The sequence below is a fragment of the Porites lutea genome, chromosome 7, assembly GCF_958299795.1.
Source record: "Porites lutea chromosome 7, jaPorLute2.1, whole genome shotgun sequence".
NCBI lineage: Eukaryota > Metazoa > Cnidaria > Anthozoa > Scleractinia > Poritidae > Porites > Porites lutea.
In genome coordinates, this window is record NC_133207.1 from 13,121,822 (window position 1) to 13,146,821 (window position 25,000).

The following is a 25,000-nucleotide window of genomic DNA, read 5'->3' on the forward strand; positions in this document are numbered from 1 at the left end:
TCCAGAAATATTCGTCTCTCCACTCTCGGAGTTTGAAAAACATATGTACAGTAGCGATCCCAGGCCAGATACTGGCTCGTTAATGCAGTTGGAGAGCCGTAGAGCTGTCCCACAGGTTTCGCAGCCCCCCGTAATCCAAAGCCTCAGCCAGGACATTTTAATAATTCCACAACTCGACGGCCGCGAAGTGAAAAACCACTGCAGACTTCGGGATCACGCACATTTCTTTCATTTTCTTGTTTTTCGATAGCAAACCAGGAAGCTGTCAGCCGATCTGCGGCATTATTATTGCGAATAAAAGCTTTAGCTCTGCAAAAGCGGCTCTTGTTTGTTCTTTTCGCGCTAGTGGGAAGAACCGCCGCCATTTTGGATGTGGCAATGTTATGCGCAGTAGAGGGTGCGCAGTGCAAAACAAGGGAATTACCTTAACCGTGTTTAAATAAAGTTATCATTCATTCCCGCGCAGAAACGTCTCTTTGCCTGATAATAAACTTGCACAAAACATGCTTTAACGGGTTACCATCTAATATTAAAATAAATATTTTCTCTAATCAGATTAACTGTCATACTAACGAGGCTTCTGTAATAAACATAAAATGATAAATTGTAATGTATATTGATGGCATTGATTATTGGCAATATATCCAGAAGTACCTAGCCTGATTCATACAGATAATGCTGACGAGGCTTAAATGAGCAATAATAAGCCGCCTGATATAACTTGTTTCTGGCAGTCAATGTAATTGCGAAAAAATAGAGATATATCAGTTCTTTTTGTTTACTTGAAAACATCTGATTCAGAGGATAATCGTATTATAAACTTAAGGCTGTGTTTTGAATGATAACTATGATTTGAGAAAATGAGAGCATTTAAGTCCACCAATTCCACCTGAACATATATTTGAAAATAGTACAAGCTCATATCTAAGGGTCCCGCGCAGAAACGTCTCTTTGCCTGATAATAAACTTGCGCAAAAAGACTAATAGCAAAAAATTAAAATAAATAACAATGAAAGCACTGAGCTTGAATATAACACTGTAAAATCAAGTTATACATTAAAAGTTTTCGGAGTCGTTTGTTAGTAGTAGCCTGTCCTGACGGAGGAACAAAAGGCACCAGCTCCACCTGCAGGTCAGAAGTGTATCCCGACTTAGCAAATGTTTTTATTCATCTCTTTGGCAGCATGCGTAGATTTATCGCCCGCATGCAAGGCAAGTAAATCATCCTGTTGGGAGAAAAGTACGAAAAAATGGATGCATCATAAATGCCGAAAAACCTGTGAATTCTGTGGTAAGCTTTAAGCCCCATGTTATGTACAGGGTCCATAATGCCAACCCTCTAACATCGTTATTATGCTTTGACCAAAGAAACCATGTGAACCGAGTCTGTATTAATCTAAAACCCCGCGTGCTGAAGATTGCTAGTCAGCGGTCAGCACCAGAGTACAGAGGTCTCAAATCAACAGGCATAATTATTGCTCACTTACGCAACGTCAGCAGAATCTTTGTTAAAAGAGTGGCAAAAGGAGCCAGAAAGCCTTGTCCGACAAACTTTGGTTCTCACGTGACCGTACAAACGTCCCCCACCACAGGGAAAGTAATGTGAAATGGCACATAAGTGATCATGATGAAAGACAGGACAGAGTCGTTCTAGTGATATAGGCGATCCATATAAAGATCAACTGACAGCTGTTAGAACGCCGCAGAATCCCATGACCCTATCGCGGGTTCATTCTTTATTTACCTATGATAAAAGGCAAATTTCACTTTGATAAAAAGGACAGATATCAACGCCTTTCCCTTAGCAGACCATTTCTGTGTTTCTCTTGGCTATGAAACGAGGGTAATAGGTCTTTTGCATCAGTTGATCACGTGCTCAACTTTCGGTAAACACGAAAACAGTTCGCTTTTGAAAAATTTTGTTAGCACAAGATGAAAGAGCATATTAAAATTAGGTCACCTGCATGTTCAGCCGTATATCTCAAAAGTAGCGATTGCTACGGCCGCCAAGAATTGGAAGGATTTGTATAAGAAAAACAACTTTTGCCATCCATTCACGCATGATTTCCCAAGAAAGGTTTCAGCGTAGACCTCATTTAAAAGGGAAGAGTTTAAAAGTCTAATAAGTCTTTCGCCATTATACTTTATTATCCACATTTCGTAAGTTGGGATTTAGTTCTGTGCGTGGTCTTTGGCGTTGTACCTAAGTATCTTAGTTTACGTTTAAGGCACGAGTTTACAAGTTCGAGAACAAAAGGTAACCGACAGGGCAGCAGGGTCGTGAGGGATGATTCTCAATTTCACAAAAGTTGTGGCTGTATTCGTACGGAATAGTTTTATTTTCCCTAGGAGATGTACCTTTCCCGCACAAACTGCATAATTGATCTTTTAACGCACACATTAATGACGTCACAAAGAGTACAAATTACCGTAATCGTCTTAGCTGATAAAGTGAAGTTGTGAGGGTACGTTACTAGTCTTGTCCACTCTCTTTACAGATCCCAATCAAGACTGTAATCTTCCCCTTGGAGTAACCTCTGTAAACAGCAACGACTCTAAAATCAGCTGGCTTTCCTTTCATGATTGGGGTACGATACCCACCAAGGCCAAGCTGAACAGCTCTGGTGGGTACCGAGCAAACAAGAGTGACCCTGAAGACGATAAGTTTGTACAAGTAACATTCACCAAGGAGACCATACTGACTGGGGTGGCGACCCAGGGGTTTGGCGATCCCGCAGTTGATGAGTGGGTTACTAAGTACATAGTGAGTTTCGTCCGCATGGCAAATGGGGAGGAGCAAAAGCAGGAGTACATTAATGATAAAGAAGGTAGACCCAAGGTAAAAACTTCTCTTTTGTAAAGAGAACACTGCCTGAAAGGAAACCCATGTTGAGAAAATTTTTTTCTCCACTTTTCATTAACAGCCAACTATTGTGGACACCAGAACTAGTCCTCTACAGGGCAAGGGTGACAGCATAGAGTGCATACGTTATAGTATAGGGACACTACGCGTTCTCTATCACTGGTAGCATGAGACCATACATTTGTATCAACAATGTTTGGTCTTTCTGCTAATAAAAGAACATCACACATGTTATTTGAACATGCATCGGTCAGAATAATTCTGTTTTCTTAATACACTGGCAAACTGTGTAATTCATGGTAGAGGCTTTTCGGAGTCTACTATTATCCTAAGAAATAAGGTCACCAATGCCATTATTGACTATCAATAGTGACGTATAATGCTACATAAGTACTCGTGAAATTGTTGGATGCTAAAAAACAAAATGTTGACATTTGTAGACATTCCAAGGGAACAACGATACAGTTACAATTGTCCGCCACAACTTTAAACCAGTGAACGTAAAGACGGTGTCTATATTGCCGCAAGATTCTCACAACAACGTCGCCTTCAGATTTGAACTTTACGGATGTACAATGAGTAAGTATGGTCATGATTTGAGCGAGTGATATTAATCTGTACTAAAATTTCTAAATAAAACATATTGTGACGGTGTCGGTTAAAAACGTATATCCCGGTTAACGCTTATCCGAAGTGAGTTCAAGGTTATTGTTTATAATGTGTTAAAATCTTCTTCTACGTATGTTTGAAAGGTGTTTGCAAAAAAATACTTAATGAAAGTACGGTCAGTTGCCTTTTCCTCTTTACAAAATTATTCCGCAAACAAAATGAGAACACACACCAAATCAATTCCCTACGCTGGTGTTCAAATCCATAAATTCTACAACAAGTCATAACTTAAACAAGAAGATTTAATTACGTTAACAACCTAAAAACTGGTAATAACACTAAAATGGATGTCCTTGAGAAAGTGTTTACAGTAAGTGGGGAAGTTTTGCATCGCTTGACCTTTTAGTTTCATTCTTTCTAATTTTTCTCCATTTGAGACACGGATTGCATTTACGCGCAAAGTCAATTAACTATAGCGTCATTGGACACGTGACCTTAGGATTATCCCTCAAAAGACTTCTTAATTTTAGAGGTCTTGACATTCTTATAGTGTCCGCCATGGCTACAGGAACAATATAGTCCACTAGGAAAAACAGTGTTCTTCGCAGGGAATCTAAGATCAAAGAATGCCCTATATCGCATTGTGACGAGGACAGAAGAAAGTAATCCGCGAGAAGGAAATGGCTTCACATAATAGTGAATCACTTTGATTTACAGTTTGGGCATAGCCTGAAAGATAAGAAGAAAGGTCCATCAAAGGAAATGCGCGGCGCTTTTTGCTTGTTGACTTTTTAATTACGTGGATAAGTAAACAATTCTAAAAAACGTTCTTGTTTATTGACAGAAAAATCTGTGGTAGTGTGGCTTAAATGGAAAAATCAGAGTTGCACGTTAGAAATGTTGTGGGACGTAAAGTCTGACGGGTTTAAGGAGAAAGAATCCGAACTTCACCTGAAAGAGGTAACAACTTAGCAATCAATGGTTCTGCCAGGTAACTACTAAAAACTATGTGCGATAATCAGGTAGGCTGCATTGTCACTGGTAACAAACATGGCTGGACAGTATAGGGTTTTACCCTGTTCGCCTTATGAACTTACACACCTTCCACACATACAGGTAAGACTCAGTTTGGTACGGAGTGTAATGATAGAAAAAACCCAAAAAAGATAACTTTATTCAGAAAAACTGATTAATTAGAAACATCTTTCAGATCGAAATGGAATTTGGAGATGTTGGTTTACGAAGGGAGTGGAAACCCGCATTTCTTGGAGAAAAACCTCTCAGCGCAGAGGTCTTCGCATGGCATAGCTTGATAGCTAACTCTAATTTCAAATAACGGGCACAAAATGACTCTTATTCAAGACTAAGCCTTTCCACTAGACTTCTCGACTTGCCTTTTGAGCTGTTCAGAGTAGGCATGGGTTATCAATACAGTTTTCAACCAGAAATTATAAACCTAATCTAAGGCTCCTGCCCAATAAGATCCATATAAAAATACTCAAAGTCAAACTTGCTCTTTCACCCTGACTACCCATAACCCAACAAGCCCAATATATTCACGTTGTCCGTCTCTCCTTCAGCTAGGCGATATAAGCAGACTTCCCGGAGTTCAAGTGGTCAGCCTTGTGCACCTAAGGTACTTGTGGCGCTTTTTGCAGTTAACCTCGAAAAAAGTTGATAAGTAAATAAACCTCTTCTCAGAGGATGGCTTACCGGAAGATATCTGAACGCCTTGAACAGGCTAACGCTTATACCCTTTCCACGGGGTTTTGCGCCACTGCATTAGTTTAGGATACGTTTCAATACATTTTTTGGCCACTTGTCATGGGTGGTTTTAAGTGGATTTTCCGTATCTCTCTTTGCTGGACGTATAACATTGATGTAACTTAACTAGGATACACCTACAATTCAGATGACTGAATGATGCATCATAAATAACCTTTTGACATGAATGTCTCGTGTTAGTGGAGTCAGAATTGGTGATTTCAATACCTTTCCAATGTTTCAAAAATAAATGCCACTTTTATTTAAGTTTAGCGGCACTGTCGTGTGTTCTTTAATGTTTTATTATTTTCACTTTAGGCCTGATAATAGAAGTGTAATTGTTGAAATCAAGGTTGGTGGGGAAGAATCACAAATGGTGCAGATGACCGAAGAAGTAAAGAAGATTATAAAGAGCTCAACAGAATTTGACCATGATTATCTAGTTGTTAAGGATCCACAAGGTACGTATTCTGTGAAGACAAGCTCATCAAACTAACTATTTGATAACGAAATCAGATTATTTCTGCACTTGGTGGAGTGCTGGTTGGTTATCAAAACCTTGTCGGAACAAAGCTAAATACACATTGAACAGCGGAATTTGGTAAACAAATTTAATTATTTGAATCAACCGATACAGCTATACGCAACATAGATAATTACGGCTCGATAACTTCAATTAAAGGTGGGCAATTTAAGATGTCATCTAGAGGATCACAGCGGCAAGTCAAAACTATGACACTCAGCAACAAATTAAAGTATTACGCACTACTTTTACAGTACCCCATTAGCTTGATGAAAGAATGCAAGTGTTTTAAACTGTTTTTGATAATCCTTTTAACTGTTGGCTGTAGGGTCCTCAGCACTAAATTTCACGTTCACTTTTATGCCTTTTTTACTCAGCAACGCCACCCTGTAACACGCCGAATATCTCAGAGATCCTCTCTCAGGATTATGCTCGTCATGACTCACTTCCTAAAATCAACCGTTCAACGTCCTACACTGTGAAAGCATTGATTACTAGCCATACTGATCTGAAAGCTAAAATAACGTGGAAAGTTGCACAGCTGTTACATGAGGATCATACAACAGAGTTACAATCAAATTTCCAATCTACAAAGATAGTTAAACAACAAGAGGTTGTTCTTAAAAGCAACACAACGACACAGTGGGAAATATATCCCCGCACTCTAAACTATGGCCTATACTACGTGCAGGTTAGGGTAGAAATGAAAAATTTACCAAGTTGCATAAACTACAATTATGGGTTTCTGAAAATCGAATCATCACCGTTGCAAGCTTTCATTTCTACTGAACCTTCCCAAAAGAAAATTGTTAAAGAACTTTACAAAGAACTTCAACTAAATGCTTCGGGAACTTTTGACCCAGATGTGGATAAGGCTGATAAAATCGGGTTAAGATACACTTGGATTTGTGTCAGGCAGGGTGAGAAGATGGAAAACATTGCTTCACTGCCAGTTATTACACCAAGTAAGAGAAAACAAAGATCGGGTGGGAGGGGATGTTATGGCAATGGTCCTGGAAAGCTGAACTTCACAGGTTCGACAGCAGTATTGTTTCTGGATGGCATGGTCGTAGACATGGATTATATCATAACACTGATTGTTGAAAAAGACACAAGGAAGAGTATAGTTTCCTACAGCTTTAAGTTGACCAGCACTTACAGCTTCAGCCTAGAAATCAGGTAAGTCGCATTGAACTCTTATCAATATACTAAGTGAGTATAACAAAGATGCCTTGTTGGCAAACAGTGTCGTTCCCAACAATGTTTCACAAAGGACAAGCACATTTCAGTGTGTGTCAACCATCATTTTTTTAAACCAACATTACCATTTGTTATCATCATTGTCATATGCACCTCATTATAATATCATAATCAACTCAAAGAATCTTATCGTTACTTCATCCTCCTGCTTTTCCACCTCCTCATCATAATCACATCACTTATTGTTATCATCATCATGGACAAGCTAACGGGCCATTTCTGAGTTGCCCCAAACCTCTGTTTCAAAGGGAGGCTAAGTGCAAAGAAATACATATGAAAATGATTCTTTTTTATGAAAGAAACAGGGGCGGATCCAGGATTTTTCTTAGGAGGGGGTGCACCACTAACTGACCGATGACGTAAAAATTTTTAAAAGCGAATACGAAGAAGAGGGCTTTTGATTAGGAAATAACATAATGTGAACTGCTGAGAATACATATCAAACGATAGAGCAGATTTTGTATGTCTGTCAAGCGACTGCACAGTGTTAATTAGAAAGCGGCCGCAGGTCATCGCAGGGGGGGGTGCGCACCCCCTGCACCCTCCCCCTGGATCCGCCCCTGAGAAAGGATTGCACTTAGCCTCATTTTGAAAGTGAGAGTTTTTGGAACTCAGAAATAGCCTATTGGCATCATTCATCTTGACCATTGTTATGATAATTCATGGATGCAAATAAAAGTCAGTGCTATATCCCCCTACTAAAATTATACATCCTACTTTGTTCTTGTTTTGTTATGAGAGAAGATGTTTATGTCACAAACACAGGTCAAAGGAAGAATTCTTGGTTTGCATGGTGGCCATGCATGTTGGTGGTCAATACAATAACAATTAAATTTTCAAAGAATTTGCATGAAAATGGAGTTTAGTTCCCAGAGGATGGAAATGTTTTTGTTCTGGACAACCAAAATGGCTCACATGACATCACGTGCAAACCAGCAATATGAGTCCAACAATGGATTGACACCCACAATACACCTGGCCTACTGCTCTACCCACTGAGTGACAGTGAGGCTCAGGAAGAGCAGGGCCATTTACAGACTTATGTTTCACAAGTGACGCATCGAGCATACTCCTAAGATCAGCAACGTCAAGAACATACTGTTACTATGGTACAAAGTGTGTGACTTTGTTACCTAGAAAAACTGAATTCATCGCGCAAAGCTCATAAGTGAAACTGATGGTCAGCATCGACAGAAAGTAGCTAACCCAAATTAAATGCTTTCTTTTGATGTACTGGCCCCGGTATATACCTTATTTACAATAATTAACGAAGTCTTATAAGCTTAAGCTGAAAAAGACTCGCCAATCTCTAAATCTGTTGTTCTCGGGTGATTTTCTTAAAACGGCAATATGTTAGGTCGTTTGATTTGGTTTGCGCTGCTAGAAATTCTATTCCGTTAAAATAAACGCTGATAACAAATATCAACCGGTTAGGGTAAGAGCTTTTAATATTTCACTCACCTTCTCCATTTAACCCGTCATCTTTTCCGCCATCTTGCCTTCTCACCAAGCTTAGTAGCCGCTCTGCGTATTGGGTATCACGTAAGCTCACTAATGTGTCATTCTCGTTATACTTTTCAGGTGCAAAAGAAATTGCAAAGAAAAAGTGGACACGAACGAGAAAATGATATTTGAAGGATTATGCATTGGGGCGGTCTGCAAACAAAGTAACACACGCTTCACCTGGCTGCTTTACCGAAAACGAGATAGTACATTGGTGACGTTAACCGATAATAACAATCTTAATTTACTAGCAATCGAAGGAAATGTTTTGGCAGAGGGCAATGATTACGAGCTTCAGCTCCACAGATATTTGCCTAACATGAAAAATGACTCTCAGAAACACGATTTTACTACAAACGAGTCACCCCATGGCGGGAATTGTTCCGTGGACAAATATGAGGGGACTGTTTTGGAAACTAATTTCACGTTTACATGCTCTGGATGGAACGACACTGATAAATACCTATCTTTCCAATTTGGATACTTAACTGGCGCCGGCGCGTTCGAAATTCTTCAGGAAGGAACACAGAGTTACCTTCATACAAATAAACTTCCCCTTGGAGACTCGTTGAAAGATAACACGCTTCGAGTGGACATTTACGTTAAGGATGAGTGGGGAGGGTATGCAAACAAGAGTGTTAATGTCAAGGTAAGGCCACGGCAATGTCCCCGGCACTGTCTGGTCCCTCCTAGCGCACCGTAAGACCTATCGATATTACAGTATTTTGGTTAAATGAGGAAAATAAGTATATAGATGTGAAATAAATCGGAAAATGACATTTACATGTGATTGCATTCGGTATACCTGATCATGAATAGCCAAAAAAAAAACATATATGGATCCCCTTCCTAAACTCTCTTTTCTCGCAGGAATAAGGAAAGGTTTTTGTTTCTTTGTTTGTTTTCGTTTTTTACTAACAATACTTCTCTTGTTTTGGTATACCGTTTTTTATTTTTTTTGCGAAGGTCCACCCTAGCAAAACAATAAACATGCCTGCCCTGTATCAATACACTATTGGTAACCAAAGTGAGATGGCCAAACTATTAAAGAGCGAAGATGGTGGGAAAAGCGCCATGCGACTCGCTAACACTCTGCTGTCTGTCATGTCTGCTGCTCCAGAGAACGAATTCAAAACGGAAGATAAAATTAAGGTTCGAGAATTACATTCTTTTTATTTGTCAGTAGAGAGTAGTGATCCGAAAGGTTCGATATTATGAAGAACAATTTACCTGATGAACGTAAAAATGTAAGAACTACAATGATATAATGTCAAGATGCCTTTGTACTGAGCAGATTAATATTTGAAATCTTAAAAACTGTTTTGGACAATATTTTAACCAGTTTCTCGGTTGCGCGGTTCAAATATATGAAGTTCATATATTCATTATTTAATCCTTGCAACCGTCAATTAATCTCTTGATTTTGATGATTGATAACATTTTTTCCTTGTCAAATAAAGCTCAAGAACGAGATGATCAGACATTCTTCCAAGGTCAAAGTTGACGATCTTCAGGGATTACTTTTGGTTACTTCTGTGGTAGCGAGTGCAACAGACAAGCGTGAAGAGCTCTCTGAGGAATCACAGGTAAATCTTAATAGTCAATGAACTTTGAACGCCGACAGTGTTTTACGAAACAGCGTTCTAAGCCTTTTTTAGTTAGAGATCTTTAGATTGGAGTACGAGGACAAGATTTAACTGTAATTTTTATCGCGTATTCTCAAACATAGACACCTCACACTGTTCGCGAAATGACAAACTTCTGACATTTGATAACTTGTTTCCGCCACTACTACGTTCTCTCTAAAACCCGTAGTAAAAGGACGACTGCTATCACGTTTTTCCCGCCAAAAAGACGATGGTTCACCCGCGCGCACCACTTGGTATTTAGAAAATCTCGTTCTCGCATTCGTCCTTTCTCGTTCGCTGCTATTGACAGTATTAAGAAGCCTTTCACCCCAGGCTAGACCCCACTTAATACAAGGTAATAATTAATAAGTCATATGTAATTATGTTCCAAGATTCCCTGATTTTTGTCGTTGTTTAAGGGGAGGGGGTGGCTGTACACTGCAGGCTAAAAGGGAACGATAAAGTTATGTAATAGCACTATAAATAGCTAACAATGAATTATCTCCATACAGAGGAAAGCAGTTGACGTTCTGGAAAACATGGCAAATAAGTTCCAAAACATCTCATTAAGTTACCACCAGGATACAACCGGAATTCAGATGGCGGGAAATAATTTCTTGGTGGGAATAGGAAATGTTCTTAATGCGTCTTCTATGACAATCGAGACAAACAATCAGGCGGAAACAAATGAAGAAGAGGGAAACAAGAATTCGCAGAAAGCAAACGCTATCAAGGTATTTGCACCCTCCAAGAGAGCTTATTTTCGAATCTTGTTAAAAAGGGTTTTTTTCTTTTTTTGAGACCCAATGACAAACTCACGCTGTATTGGGACGTCAGTAAGGAAGTATTCGTTATTTATCATTTGGTGGTGGGGGGGGGGGGGGGGGGGTTCGGCTAAATCATAGGAAGCAGAAAAGATTAAGATGCTTCCTTGGTGGGGAGGTCATTAGACTTTCAAGAAAGCTAGTGGGGAGGGGGGTCGTGAACGTTTTCTCATCTCACGTGGACCTAAATGCTACATCGGCTAAGTATAACTTTATCAGGAACTTCATTGAAATACCATCAAACAGCTTTTTCATATCAAGCAGAATGACCAGGAGTCAAATTGCTTTTAAATTATCGTTTTCAACGTTTCTGCCATCAGACAAAAGTTCTCGCCCAAAAAGCTTGGAACCTTATCGGTAAAGTCGGGGACAGTATGTTAGCTACGCGGGAGGTTGATGACAAGCCACTGGAAATGGAAACAAAAGCGATATCAATGGTTCTTAACAGACAGCTTCCAGAAAAAATCAGCAATAAACCTAGCCAAGTTAGAGGCAGTAATGTGACATTTCCAGCACCTCATGTCTTATTAGGCTCAAAAGCGATGAATATGACGCACGTGGACTCACAGGTAAAGAATTAGCCTGTTCCATGCGTTCAGATCGTGGAGACGGCGCAAAGAAGCGTGAGCAGAAAAAAAAGGGACGCCGCAATCCACTATCCGAACGCCTGGAACAGGCTTCTGAAAAATAGATGAATATATCTGAGATATAATTTTTCTCTAGGATGTGTTGGCTTAATTTGATTTACTAGTTTTAATGTATTTCGTAGTAGACGCTCAAGTAAGGATTTTGACACTATCAGAATTATAGAAAGAGGGATTTTCGTTCCTACATGTATGTGACTGAAACTGTTCAGACATAAAAATGGTTCTTAACAGACAGCTTTACAAAAAGATTTGTAAATACGAGTAATCGTGGTGGAGTTTTTTTATTCTCTCAAAACGAGAGGACGAGTTAAGTTTGATTTAATAGTCATGCAAAATGTACAGTTCGAGTTTCGACAAGTTTTACGTCATCATTACTTGCCGCTGTGAGAACATCTACGGTCGCTACTGCATCTAAACAATAAACTATGATCACTTCAACCCATAATCTGCTATTATCTTCTTAATGATATAAAAAGTCCTTCATTTTCTGCTCGCTTGCAATTTCTTTTATTAGCAATTTTGTTTGCCCCCCTTGGAAACCATGTAACTTTGCTTTTATCCCATCAGTCCTTAATGGTGGCGGGTATCGTGAATAAGGTCAATCACAGGAGGCAGTGTGACCCTGCGGTAAGAGCCTGGGACATGTAATCGAGAGGCCCGGAGTTCAGGTCCCGTTTCAACCGCTGGATGAATTGTTCAGTGCAGACCAGATCCTAATCGGCCACGCTTGTAAAAATAGTTTTCCTTCGGCTATATTGTTGTTTTGACTTTTTTTCTGTCATTTCCCCTCCCATAACCTACTGCGCTATAATCTTGCCGAATGCAAATGAAGGAATTTTCATCATCATCATCATCATCATCATTATTACCAAAAGAATACTCTACGTTTCAAGTGGATTACCAGAAGAACACTCTACGAAATATGGGCCAGACAGACAGTTGTCTCTAGTAATGTTAGTGATATAAAGAACCGCAGAGCTGCCCCTTGTAGTCAAAATGTCGAGAAAACCGAAGGTAAAATGGTCAGACCGGATGAATAGCGACTTACTAGAGTGTAAGAGAAGGGCTAAGGAGCTGACTTCCTCACAAGATCCACTACGTAATGCGAACGGGAAAAGACAGGATACATCATGGTTATGACAGAACTTGGTGAGCAGAAAGGATATGGTCACCACGGCTTAAAAGGGCAAAATTTACACGATCAAGCCTTAAGGTTAGAAAAAGCACAAGAATGTTCTGTGGATAATTGCATTCGAAGTTAGGAGAACGCAACACATAATCTTGGGATTCCTGTGGTACTCAAGGGTGACCTTTTTTGTGGTACTCATTTCGTCGTAGGTCTTCATTTTCTGCGCCATCTTCAATAATTTATCTCGTGGGCACAAAAATCTTAAATACAATTAATTTGAAAGACGGTATTGGTAATGGTTGCGTGGCGCAATGGATTATCGGAGTAGGGCAAATGACAAAAAAAATGAAAACAACTATTATTATTATTATTATTATTATTATTATTATTATTATTATTATTGTTATTATCTCAAGCAGCCAATAGTAAATTGCCTATACGTAGCCAGATTTACAATTGTTCATTTAAAAACAGAAATAACGTTTCGATTATTACTATTATTATTATTATTATTATTATTATTATTATTATTATTATTATTATTATTATTATTATTATTATTATGCATGCGTCAAATAAGAAATGACCAACAAGGAAATTAAGCTACAAATTTTTAAATTTAAAATCAGTAGTTGTTAACACTGGTACATATTGTTACGTTTTTTCCTAGATACTTTCATTTGAAAACAACCCCTTCTCGTGGGAAGAAAGTGCCAAACAAGTAGACTCTGCTGTGGTCAGCATCGATTTGAAAAATGATAAAGGGGAGTTATTAAATGTATCCGGCTTGTCTCAAGAGATTGAACTAAATATCAATACAGGAACACCAAAGCAAAATGTGGAACCAAAACAAAGCTTTGTGAAACCAAGCATTAATAACAGCATGCAATACCACAAAATAAAGATTTCCTCAGAGGGAACGGCAGTTGCTTTGACGATAGTTCCACAAAACGAAACAACTCTGCAAATTTATGTTCGTCATTTCAAGCGACCCATGATAGATACGTTTGATTATATGACCAGAGTCCCGGATTTTGGTTCATGTAAGAAGCGCACGAAAAGGAGTGGAAAGACCAATTTACAAACTCTGGGGCGAGATGAGTATTATAACTGTACCAGGGATCCATACGTAGTAGTTATTCCTAGCAACGTAACTGGAAAACGTGGCGCGTTTTTCATTGGAATTCGATTACCATATACTGATGATACCGAAAGAAACAAGCGTAGACGCAGGTCTTGTTCAGGAAACGGGAGGCAGAAACGGTCTGAAATATGTGTGGAATTTAAGGACCCTCCAACTACCCCTCCACCGACCCCTAGAACAATTATCCCTACCTACGATCCCAGCACCGATGTCAACTACACTTTGGCTATTTCAATGGCAACGTGTTTATATTGGTCAGAAACAAAAGAAAAATGGACATCAGAAGGATGCAGGGTAAGAAATTTAATTTAAATTTTACGCGCGTAAATAAAAAAGAGGTAATGTATGCGCGTCTGAACAATACACAAACTTAGGGTGGATTTCCACTATCGCGCAATTTGTACGTGCGTAAATAAAATAGATAAAAAGTGATGTATTATTGTGAACGGCACTGAAGTAAGTCAATCTTACTAAAAGTTCAGTGTAAACAGTTTTTCCCACAGTTGTTAACAGTTGTTACCACAGTTTTAACAGAGTTCAGTTCTTGAGTTGACTTTTACAGTAACATAATGTTTTTTAAGCCATGGGACTGTGACAGGTACAGTAGCGAGGGTTACATATCATGCACATTAACTGCAATTGAGAAATACTAACTGAAACGGAAATGTAAAAGTAGTTACTCAAACCAAAGTAAAAATACTGTACTGCTACTACGAATTGTACTTATCATGTCCATATTCACTATCACCCGGCCCACCTCATGACTTCAATGGCCCATATTTTTACGAAATGGTCCATAACTTTTGAAAGTCAGAGGCCATGGGCCCACGTCAAAATCTCCTATTGGTTATGGTTTAGCCAAAATAGGCAGGACTTCAGAAGGCAGCGTTAGGTTAGTACGAAGATCACCACAGAGGACTTAAGTGGTTGGCTGAATGTTATACATACCCCTGACATGCAAATGTTACTGAACCACCCTCCCCACCTGTTTTTTGCAGTGTTTGCCTCCAGGTTAAAGAAGTATCTTGAGTATACTTTTAAAACAGTATATAGCTGAGGGGAAAAGTTACTCGTTTAATTAATTAGAAGCTGTTCTGAAGCAGTGTCATTTTTTAGGTTGCGCAGTTGTGGGGTTTTTTAGTGTGTGGATTATTTAATTTTATGGGAATGATTTTGATAGTTTAGCAGAAAAGGAGATAAAATTCTTCTGTGCCCTTTAGCAGCCGTTCCGTTCAACTCTTCAGTGTTTTACAAATGAAATTTTTTATCCTTCACTCAAGGGAAATTCTCTTGCTCTTTTCTCTTAAACGATAGAGTTTCTTTGTTCCCAGGGGTAAGATGCGAGATAAAATGTTTCGAATGTACAGTGATCATTGCTGTTTCTTCTCAATTAAAGGCTGGCCCAAACTCAGCTAATGGATCTCTCCAGTGTCTCTGTACACATCTTTCTGCGTTTGGTGGCGATCTCTTAGTTGCACCGAACCCAATTGACTTTGACAAAGTCTGGGACGCGTTTAGTAACCTTTTGGAAACGAAGAACTTCGTTGTCATTGGCACTGTGTGTGCAATATTTGGACTATACACCATTGCAGTTGTCTTTGCAAGAAGGGCAGACCGCAGCGACAGTCAAAAGGTGAGTAATGCTTATTTAAATAGCTTCGCCAAATAATGGCAGACACTACAATAGTGTAAGCTAATTACTTTGATCCCATGCAAATCACTCCCTTCCCTAAACAACACATGGAGGAGATAGACCATCGGGCTTTACATCCCCTACTCTTTTACAACAGTTGTGTTGTGTGAGTTCTTTAACGTCTTCCTCTAATTGATAAAGGAAGGATGAAGGAGACGCATTTACGCATTCGTCTACATAGCTCAGTTGGTAGAGCACTGCAACGCTAGGCCATGGGCTGGCGGGGATTGAGTCCCGTTGAAACCCCCTAATTTGCTTAAATTTCGATTATAACTGCGATGGTCATATTTCATTTAGATTGTTATTATTATCATCACCATCATCACCATCATCATCAGTCTTATAATTACTATTATTAATATTATTATTGTTAAGGTGACCCAGGTGATTCCGCTGGGCGATGTGAACGCAGATTATTACTGTTACGAGCTGACAATATACACTGGACTATGGCGTCGCTGTGGTACCTCTGCAAATGTGGGAATTATGATTTATGGCGAAGATCGAGATACAGATGTTATTCCCCTCAATTGTAACAACATGTGTAACAAGAAACTTTTTGCTCGCGGGAGTGTTAATACCTTTAAGTTATCTCTCAAGGAATCTTTGGGAGATTTGTCGCACATTAAGATATGGCATGACAACTCCGGGGATAATCCGCAATGGTTTGTTAATAAGGTGGTCATCAGAGACCTTAAGACCGACACCACGTGGGTTTTCATGTGTAACCGGTGGCTAGCGGCTGAGAGGGACGATGGCAAGATAGAGCGCGTGCTTTACTTGTCAACATCAGCGGAAATCAGCAGTTTTAGAAACAAGTTTTACAGCAGAGCAACGTCGGGGCTTGGTGACGGACATATTTGGCTTTCAGTAATTACCAGGCCTCCGACGAGTCCGTTTACACGCGTCCAACGTCTGTCGTGTTGTTTATCTGTATTGATGTCAGCTATGGTTACAAACGCCATGTTCTATCAATTCGGCGCCGAAGAGACTAGCAACGCATTCCAGATCGGTCCCCTAATCTTTAGTTGGAAGCAGATTATTATCGGTATTCAAAGCGCAGTACTTGTGGTACCAGTCAACGTGTTGATCGTTTTTATCTTCCGTAATATACGTTCCAAACATGATGTCACACATGCTTACGATACAAATACTGACAACCCTAACCCAGCAGGGGAGCGCACGCGCAAGTCAGCTTGCAAGTTGCCGCCATGTTTCCTCTACGTTGGTTGGGCTATTTGCATTTTGGTCGCCTTGACTTCTGCCGTCTTTACAATTTTCTACTCTATGATGTGGGGCACTGAAGTGTCTAACAAATGGCTGACCTCGATACTGGTATCGTTTACCCAGGATGTCCTATTTATTCAGCCTATCAAGGTTATTATCGTGGCGTCTCTATTAGCGTTCATTATTAAGAAGGCACCTGAGGACGAAAGCATTCCGGAATACCAGAAATCTGTATTGTATTCTAAAGTTAAGGTAAGCCAATTACAAGCTTTAGGTCTTCGTATCTGCCCTGAACAAAAAGGAAATATATTGTTTTCTTATGCTTCTAAATTTGAGCTCGCAGGCCAGTTGAATTATGCTTCGAGAAGGACATGCTGTATAATTCTGGCCAAACTGGTAGAAATAGTTTTCAGCATTTTACTTCATTCATACTCGTTAGCTAGCAAAAAGTAAACAGGACTCCTAACCTAAACCAAGGAGATTTTTATATCCTAATTTCCAATTGTTTCAAGTCCTCTTTTTATTACATCAATATTCCTAGAAGAAAGGGGTGGTCAGCACTTCCAAGCTCTTTTAAAAACCTGGAGCACCTCAAAATGAGTGCAAGAATGAAAAGGAAAAAATCTTTCATATTTTACAGATTAGGGCCTGCATGGTTGACACCTATTTCATAAGAAAAATAAACAATATTTTGTTAATAGGGTGAATCTCATGAGCCACTCAAGCCAGATCAAGACCAACTCAGATTATTCCGCGAGTATCGCCTGAGAGTGCTGACCATGGCTCAAGTTGTTATCGAGTTGTTTTTCTACCTGACATTTGCCTGGGCACTAATGGTGATCTGTTACGGACGGAGGAATACTGGGCATTATTGGATGACAAATGGCATTGACGAACTTTTGCCTCGCTTTAATAAGGTAATGGACTTGTTCATGTTTGAGCCAGCAAATAGTCAGGACAGCAGAGAAGTGGGTAGGTTTTGTGTACAGAACAGAGTGTCGATCAAGATCTTACCTAACAATAGCAGAAGTCATAATAACTGCTCATTCACAAGACAAACCTAGCACTTACATTTGCAATTCCTCTATTTTTCTTAGATTCGCGATACCAATACATTCTGGACCTGGACCAAGAAGTACTTTGTCCCGGCGATGTACGACCTCAAATGGTACAATGGGCAGCCATTTGAATACAAGGAAGGTTTTGTATCAGATCTTTCTAATTTTATGGTGGGCATGCCGCGATTTAGACAGCTGAGGGTTAAATCAGGTAAGTGAAGAGTAAGATTATTCACAAAAGACTTTCTAAACAATTCAGAATCAGATAAGACACTTTTTAAACATCAGACATTGAAAATTTAAAGATTTTTGCTCAGTATACCATTGTTTGAGTTATTCTTATGTCGATCAGTAAAGCCACTTTTTTTCGTTACATTTTGATGTGAAATCGACATTCGACAGCATCAAAAAAGCTAGATAATCAAACCGAAATTGGTATACCATTTCTGTTTCAAGGTTTTCCTTAATGTTGAGGAGTTTCCGTATAATTCTTAAATGCTCTTTCTACTTTTTGCCAGGCTCCTGTCCAATCGCACCTCAGTACCCAGAATTCCGGGAAACCTTACATCCCTGCTTTCCACCTTACAAATTTACAAACGAGGACCAGACGCGCCACAGCATGCCTAAATGGCGGGAAATTCCAGTCAATGAGACAGCGTTCCTGTCGGAGTTCAAGCTACGTCAGATGTGCCCGAGACCTTGGCGCTATAACAAGGCAGAGGAGCTGCACACTATTCCTATTCAGGTGTGACTACATTTATACAAAATTGCTTAGTATCAAGGCCTTCCATATACCCCGTGTAGTCTTTACCCCATTGTTTAAGTCGTAGGAAAAACACGAGCGCATCAACGAAATCAATCACCTGTAAGAGATAGCGTGCAGACTATAACTGACCCTTTAAGCCCCAGTATCCACTTACAAGTTCTCCAAACTGATCTCTATACATTTTATTAAAAAATGTGTTGAGAGAATTTGATAAAAGATCAAGGCATTTTCTCTTAGGTGATCTGTACACGACCCGAAATGATCCCCGTCCCTAAATGATCCCCCAGATCGACCTAAAGACGACCCGAAATGATCACCGACCCCAAATGATCCCCAAATTTTCTCACACGCGGCCTGAAATGATCCCCGAGGAATTATCGGAATGGAATTGGATGACGTTCAATTCCCGAAGATGCTAGAATTACTAGAACAAAGTAAATTAAAGAATTTTGACTCGAATTGTTTGAAGTGTTGATGTATTTAAAAATTTTGGACAATTTGTGAATAATTATAACTCCTTTTTAAAGAATTTTGCAAGAAACTTTAGAGTTTAAATTGGAGGTTTAAATCGCCCAAATAGTATCTCGTTAGGCCCGGTTTAAACGTCAAATTTCACATGTGCCGAGTCTGGTACCTATTTGGTTCTACTTAAATAAGTAAATCCACCATTTTAGACGTCGAATCATGAGAAGTTTTTACAGAGTTGGGAAAAAATTGTGAATTGTGGGTTATAATACATTAAACATGATTTAAAAATTCGATTCGGCGCAAAAGACAACGGTTGAACTTCTGTCAAGATTTGACTGGCTCAGTCGAAGATGCGACAGAAGTCGCGTTGTCGAATTTAATTTTAGTTAAACGTCGAACTTCCTACACATTCAATACCTGAATTAAAATTGGGACACGTGAAATGCGATGTTTAAACCGAGCCGAGATGACGCTCGTCAAAAAGCAGAATAGAATCACAGTTGTAAACCACGCGGTTAGCGATATTGTTGTATCCGACTGATCTTCCGGTAAAAGTCCGACGAAACAGACTGCGACGAGACTGGGACGAAACTAAAGCATTTTAGCACTACAGTTCCGTCTGTCTGGTTTAACGACTTCCACATTATTACGGAAAAAGTAAATTCCAGGTAATCAATATAACTGAAAATAACTTTGTGCAGTTGATTAGCCATTTTGAAAAGATTTCGCGTTTATAACCGAAAAACTTCGCATTTCGCATTAACCGAAAAACGGAATTAAATCGCTTTAATCTTATCCCCGACATAGAAATGTTTTCCCATTCCACTCCTATAATTCCGCGGGGATCATTTGAGGTCGCGTGTGAAAAAATTGGGGGATCATTTGGAGTCGTGTTCAGGTCGATTTGGGGAATCATTTCGGGTCGGGGATCATTTCGGGTCGTGTACAGATCATTTATTAATTCTCATAACCTAATCTCTTGACAAGGTATGGATAATGACAATGTATGGATGTCTAGGGGAAAATTGATGTTGGTCACCATTAACTCTTAAGGTGACTCGACCCAGTTTTTTTTAGGGGGTACCATCCTGCTTTGAAGCTCTCTGGTATCCCCACCTTTACTGTTATCGTTAAGTATAACACATAGAATGGATAACCAGCCAAGCGTGGTCATTGCACGCGTGCTGAACAAGAATGCTGTATAATGACAGACTAGAAACAATAGACAACTCCCAAAGCACAAACTCAGCCAAAACGCTAAAAATCTTCAATGTTTACTCAAGTTTGGGCTTAAAAAAGGTAATGTCACAGTTTTTCAATGACCATGAAATTCAGAGTCCGGGTAGTTAATTAATCAATTGTGGCCCTGAAAAAATTTGAAGGAAAAAAAACTACGAATTTTTAAGAAAATGCTTTTTTCGTGAGATTGACCCTTAAACGCCGACAAACGTCAACAAATAGCGAAAACTATAATTTCTAAATGTTTGCTTTGCTCGAAATCGCGCGCATTTACAAGGCCCTAAAGCGTTTTGCTGACTTGCAAGGACCCATCTGTTATAAGGATGCCCAAAATACAGAAATGAATCTCATAGTTTATTAGATATAATCCGTGTAAAGTTTGCTTATCATTTTCGCATAAATTATGACCTAAATTTAGAAACCGCTGAATTTCTCGAATTGGGTCTTTGCGATTTTGCTGAAACTCCGTTCAGCGCAAGGCACTAATGCGCACTATGAGTAGCCGAGAGATTTTCACGAAAAAATGCCGGCAACAGCAGATTTTCGACTCAGACCTCAAAGGGGCGTGGCATTATAACCACGTGACATTTACTACGATCGCCAAAAATTTTATGTTATATTGTAGATTGATCTATATGTTATCCATTCTATGTGTTAGACTTACGCTAAAAGTAAAGGTGGGGATACCAGAGAGCTTCAAAGTAGGATGGTACCCCCCCAAAAAACTGGGTCGAGTCACCTTAAAGGGTTAAAATTTTATTGCTCGAAGAAAGGTTTGCGTGAGATTAAGATATAGTTAGTGATCTCTTTGCCCATAATTCTTTTACTTACCATAATTCTATTGTGTATAAAAAGGTAAAGTAATCTGAACGCCTTTTCGTTGCTTGTTATGGCTATTTGGCTTAACTTTGATAGATTTCTTAAATCTTTCAAGGCACGATTTTCAATTGCAAATCTCTTTATAGTGTGGTCTAAACGTCAAACTTCTGGGCAAAACTTAATCTACTCTAAAGGTAACTGCGTTTTATTAATTTATAACTTGGTTGTTTTTAGGGTTTGAGAGCGATTTATGGCGGAGGTGGGTTCGTCGCAGATCTTGGCTACACAAAGCGATCAGCCTTACGGGTCATTCACAACTTGCAAAATAACTCCTGGATCGACGAAAGAACTAGAGCAGTTTTCATTGAATTTATGGTTTTTGACTCCTCTACAAGCCTCTTCAGTGCTGTTTCTCTTCTTATAGAGTTTCTACCTCTAGGCGGTGTCTGCACATCAAAACGTATCAACACAATGTCACTTTATGGAGCAAGAACCTCGGGTGTGAGATCATTTAACAGCCTTTGTGAGCTCATAGTTATTGTGGTCGTATGCTACTTCATCATAGCGGAGATTGTGAAAGTGTGCAAAAAGAAGTGCACATATTTTAAGTCAGTCTGGTCCTACGTGGAAATCGCGCAGATATTATCCGCGACAGCTACGGTCGTGCTTTCAATTTTTCGGCGGTACCATACCTCCAAACTGGTGCACAAAATTCATACGAACCCATTCAAAACATCTAGTTTTCACTATGTCGTCCTCTGGTCGGATTTTGAGAACGTTTTGATGTCGATCTTGGTCTTCATTTTAACCGTAAAAGTTCTGAAGATTCTTAAATTCAACCAACACATATCTACTTTAGCATCAAGCATGGCGCGCTGTAAGAAGAAAATCATATCATATTCGGCCGTGTTCATGGTTGCCTTCTTGGCGTTCATGCAAGTCGCTCTTCTGGTTTTTGGTAGTACTACAAAGGCTTACTCGAACGTCTCCGAAGTTTTCCGAACTCAGTTCGGAATGTTCATCGGAGGTGAAACGAATTATCAGGAAATTAAAGATGCTAACAGGATCATTGGACCATTTTATTTCTTTTTCTTTATGACAGCAATGGCGTCTATTCTCATAAACATGTTTCTGGCGATCTTAAATGAAACTTATAGAGACGTGAGAATTTATCCCGCCGATCGTGACATTGAGGAATATAAAATGTTGGGCGTGTTCCTCGATTACGCTAAGAATAAATTTGGAAGTCAGTTAACCTCGATGAAAAACACTAAGTTTTACCCTGAGAAGAAGAGTTACAGCGTTAAACTGAAACCAGTGAAAAGTGAAATAGAAAACAAATACACTCCAATAAATTGGAGCGCCTATGACTTCTGTCAAAAGACTCTGGAAGAGGAGGAGGCTACAGTAGAAAGCTCGTTTTTTAAGGACATCAAACGATGCTTACAAAACGTTCGCAGAGATCTTAAGGAGATGTCTCTCCTACCACGGTCACGTAAGTACGAAGTTCACAAGATTCAAAAGCAATTTGATGCAGAGGAGAAATCCATGAACTTGAAATCTTCTTGCAGGGGGCTTGGGTTAGAAAAGATTTCTAGCAAATGCAGTTTGTTGAGTTTGAGTGAAAGCACAATGTACTTAGACAGACACAAAGGACGCAATGAATCAATACGAAAACGATTACTGAATGACGATGATTGGTCAGAATCGGAAGATGATAGCGATTGGGAATCGGACGATGAGAAGCCTTACGCGGAATCCATGGGAACTTTCTTCAGAACACCTGAGAGAAAATGTGACCCTGACAGGGAGACTATCCTTTAATTCAAAAGAAAGAACTGATTCATCACCCAGATTTTTTACAACTATGTGTAGCCGTTTTAAAGCAGGCACAATGAATGAAACCAAAAAATATCACAAACGGAATTAGATGTTACTGTATAAACAGAAAATGAATTTGAGGCGAAATGCGAAACACCTCCCGGTTATGCAAAAATATTTGATTGCGTTAGCTGTCACAGTAAGATGCACAAAGCTAATCATAACAATATGGGACGATTTTATGTAAATCTGAAATCTGCAATCCTATACCAAAATACGAGATCTACGCCCAATCATACGTTAATGTTGTAATATGTCAAAAACTCGGGCCTCAAGGCCGTTGGTCGAGTTCTTCCATCTGTTTCTTGGTGTTTGGAACCCGTGATGAAGCACGTAGCCCGAGTTTTTGTCACTTCTTCTCAAATAAAACAATAAGAAATTATGCAGTGACATGTTTTCTGTGGTATTGCATTCTTTCCACGAGTTGAGTTAATCAATGAAACATCGTATTAAAATGCAAGAGTTTGATCTCAGATGAAAAAATGGGGCATTTCAGATGAAAACCTGGTGGTGTTTTATCTGGCGTTTCATTAGGTATAAAAGCGTATAATAAGAAGAGGTGAGCGTGTCTAGATAAATTCAGTTGCGCAGCTTTCTGCCCATTGCCATTGCCTTCTCGTTCAAAATGAGTGCTGCAGCTGTAAACAAAATGGATGACCTCAAAATGTCTTTAGATGCTCATTCTTTTTCTATATCAAATAAAAATACCAAGCTATATGTATGCTTTTGTACACATTAGCTACTGTCATAGAGTAATTAACCAGACTGAGTAACTAGCACTGTATAGTCTAGACTTACTACAAGTCGACCTCTTATGAATTCTTAAAAGTGAGTGAAGCTTTAATGCATGAGCTCGCGCAGCGAACGAGCGAGCGAACCAACCAGGAAAAAAAAAAAAGGACTTTAGAAAGTCTATGTATAGTGGTGAAAAACCCACTCGAGTGCGAGGACGAGTAATGATCTCCCATACTTTGTTCGCCTGCTGCCACGAGTAGTTTGCGAATTTCCTGTTTGTTCATAAAAAATTATTTAGTCTCCAGGAAACTGAATTTGCCTAATCTAAACAAAAAATGATATAGACACGCCCCATTCATGGACAGCCGTTAGAATACAGAGGAACGATAAATACTTAAATGACTCCGTATTAAAAACATAGCTAGAATGTCAAGTGAAGAAAAGCAGAAATTTAAATGAATGTCAATGTTGAACATCAATAAACGTTTGTATATAAACATTGGGTATATTGCTAATTCAACTCGCAGTAGCGCGTTAAACGACGGGCTACACTGAAATTTGCGTGGAAATAAGCGGAAAAATAATTGCGTTTGCGCAGACGAATTTATGTACCTGGTATTAGTCAACCTCATTTCCAAGGTGTTCTCGTTTGACACACCGCCATTTGAAAACTCAGAAGCCCGTAGGGACGAAGCTGGAGTATTACTGGCATTGACGATTTCACTCCCATGTCACTTTTCTGTACTGTTTGAGGAAAGCAGAACACGCCAAATAGGCCGCGGTGTTACACAGTAAAATCAGGCATTACATAATAAAATCGCGTGTAGATAACTTTTAAGTTATCTACACGCGATTGTTAAAACAATTAATCCGGGATGAGGCTGAGTATCTTATGAAGAATTATGGAGATCGAGGAGGGTGTTATCCTTCATATGATACCAAAGCCGAATTCAATAATTGTTTTATTATTCATTCAAAATACCCTATTCCTAGTTTAAAGACATGGCTAAAACATGCTTACCTCCATCGATCCATCGATATGAAGTTCATCTTCGATAGTGCACGTTTAGGTTGTTCAGCTCCGCAAATAGTCTCCAAACAGCAGATGTCGCCCTTCGGGTTGTCTTCTTGCTGTTACCATGGATAATAGAGACGGACTGGATAGGAAACTTATGTCACGTGGGCTGATTTCTTATCGCCGATTGGTTGTTTCGTGCTCC

At 39.4% G+C, this 25,000-nt stretch overlaps 1 protein-coding gene across 1 annotated transcript; it reads left to right on the forward strand.

Moving 5' to 3' along the window:
- Positions 1–1,048: 1,048 nt before the first annotated feature.
- Positions 1,049–23,427, forward strand: LOC140942922 (polycystin-1-like protein 2). Its single transcript, XM_073391942.1, has 19 exons — positions 1,049–1,291; positions 2,499–2,839; positions 3,304–3,442; positions 4,317–4,432; positions 5,053–5,108; positions 5,555–5,697; positions 6,137–6,938; positions 8,601–9,171; positions 9,489–9,674; positions 9,983–10,108; positions 10,663–10,884; positions 11,295–11,543; positions 13,421–14,188; positions 15,291–15,527; positions 15,963–17,066; positions 17,516–17,731; positions 17,912–18,083; positions 18,391–18,617; positions 21,399–23,427. The coding sequence occupies exons 1-19, from the start codon at positions 1,159–1,161 to the stop codon at positions 22,986–22,988; spliced, it is 7,398 nt and encodes a 2,465-aa protein (XP_073248043.1). The 5' UTR covers positions 1,049–1,158; the 3' UTR covers positions 22,989–23,427.
- The last annotated feature ends 1,573 nt before the right edge of the window (positions 23,428–25,000 follow it).

Coding starts and splice junctions, on each gene's coding strand:
- LOC140942922 (XM_073391942.1), top strand. CDS start 1,159: ATGTTTTTATTCATCTCTTTGGCAGCATGCGTAGATTTATCGCCCGCA. Junction 1,292..2,498: donor AAAAACCTGTGAATTCTGTG/GTAAGCTTTAAG, acceptor CTCTCTTTACAG/ATCCCAATCAAGACTGTAAT. Junction 17,732..17,911: donor TTTTGCCTCGCTTTAATAAG/GTAATGGACTTG, acceptor TATTTTTCTTAG/ATTCGCGATACCAATACATT.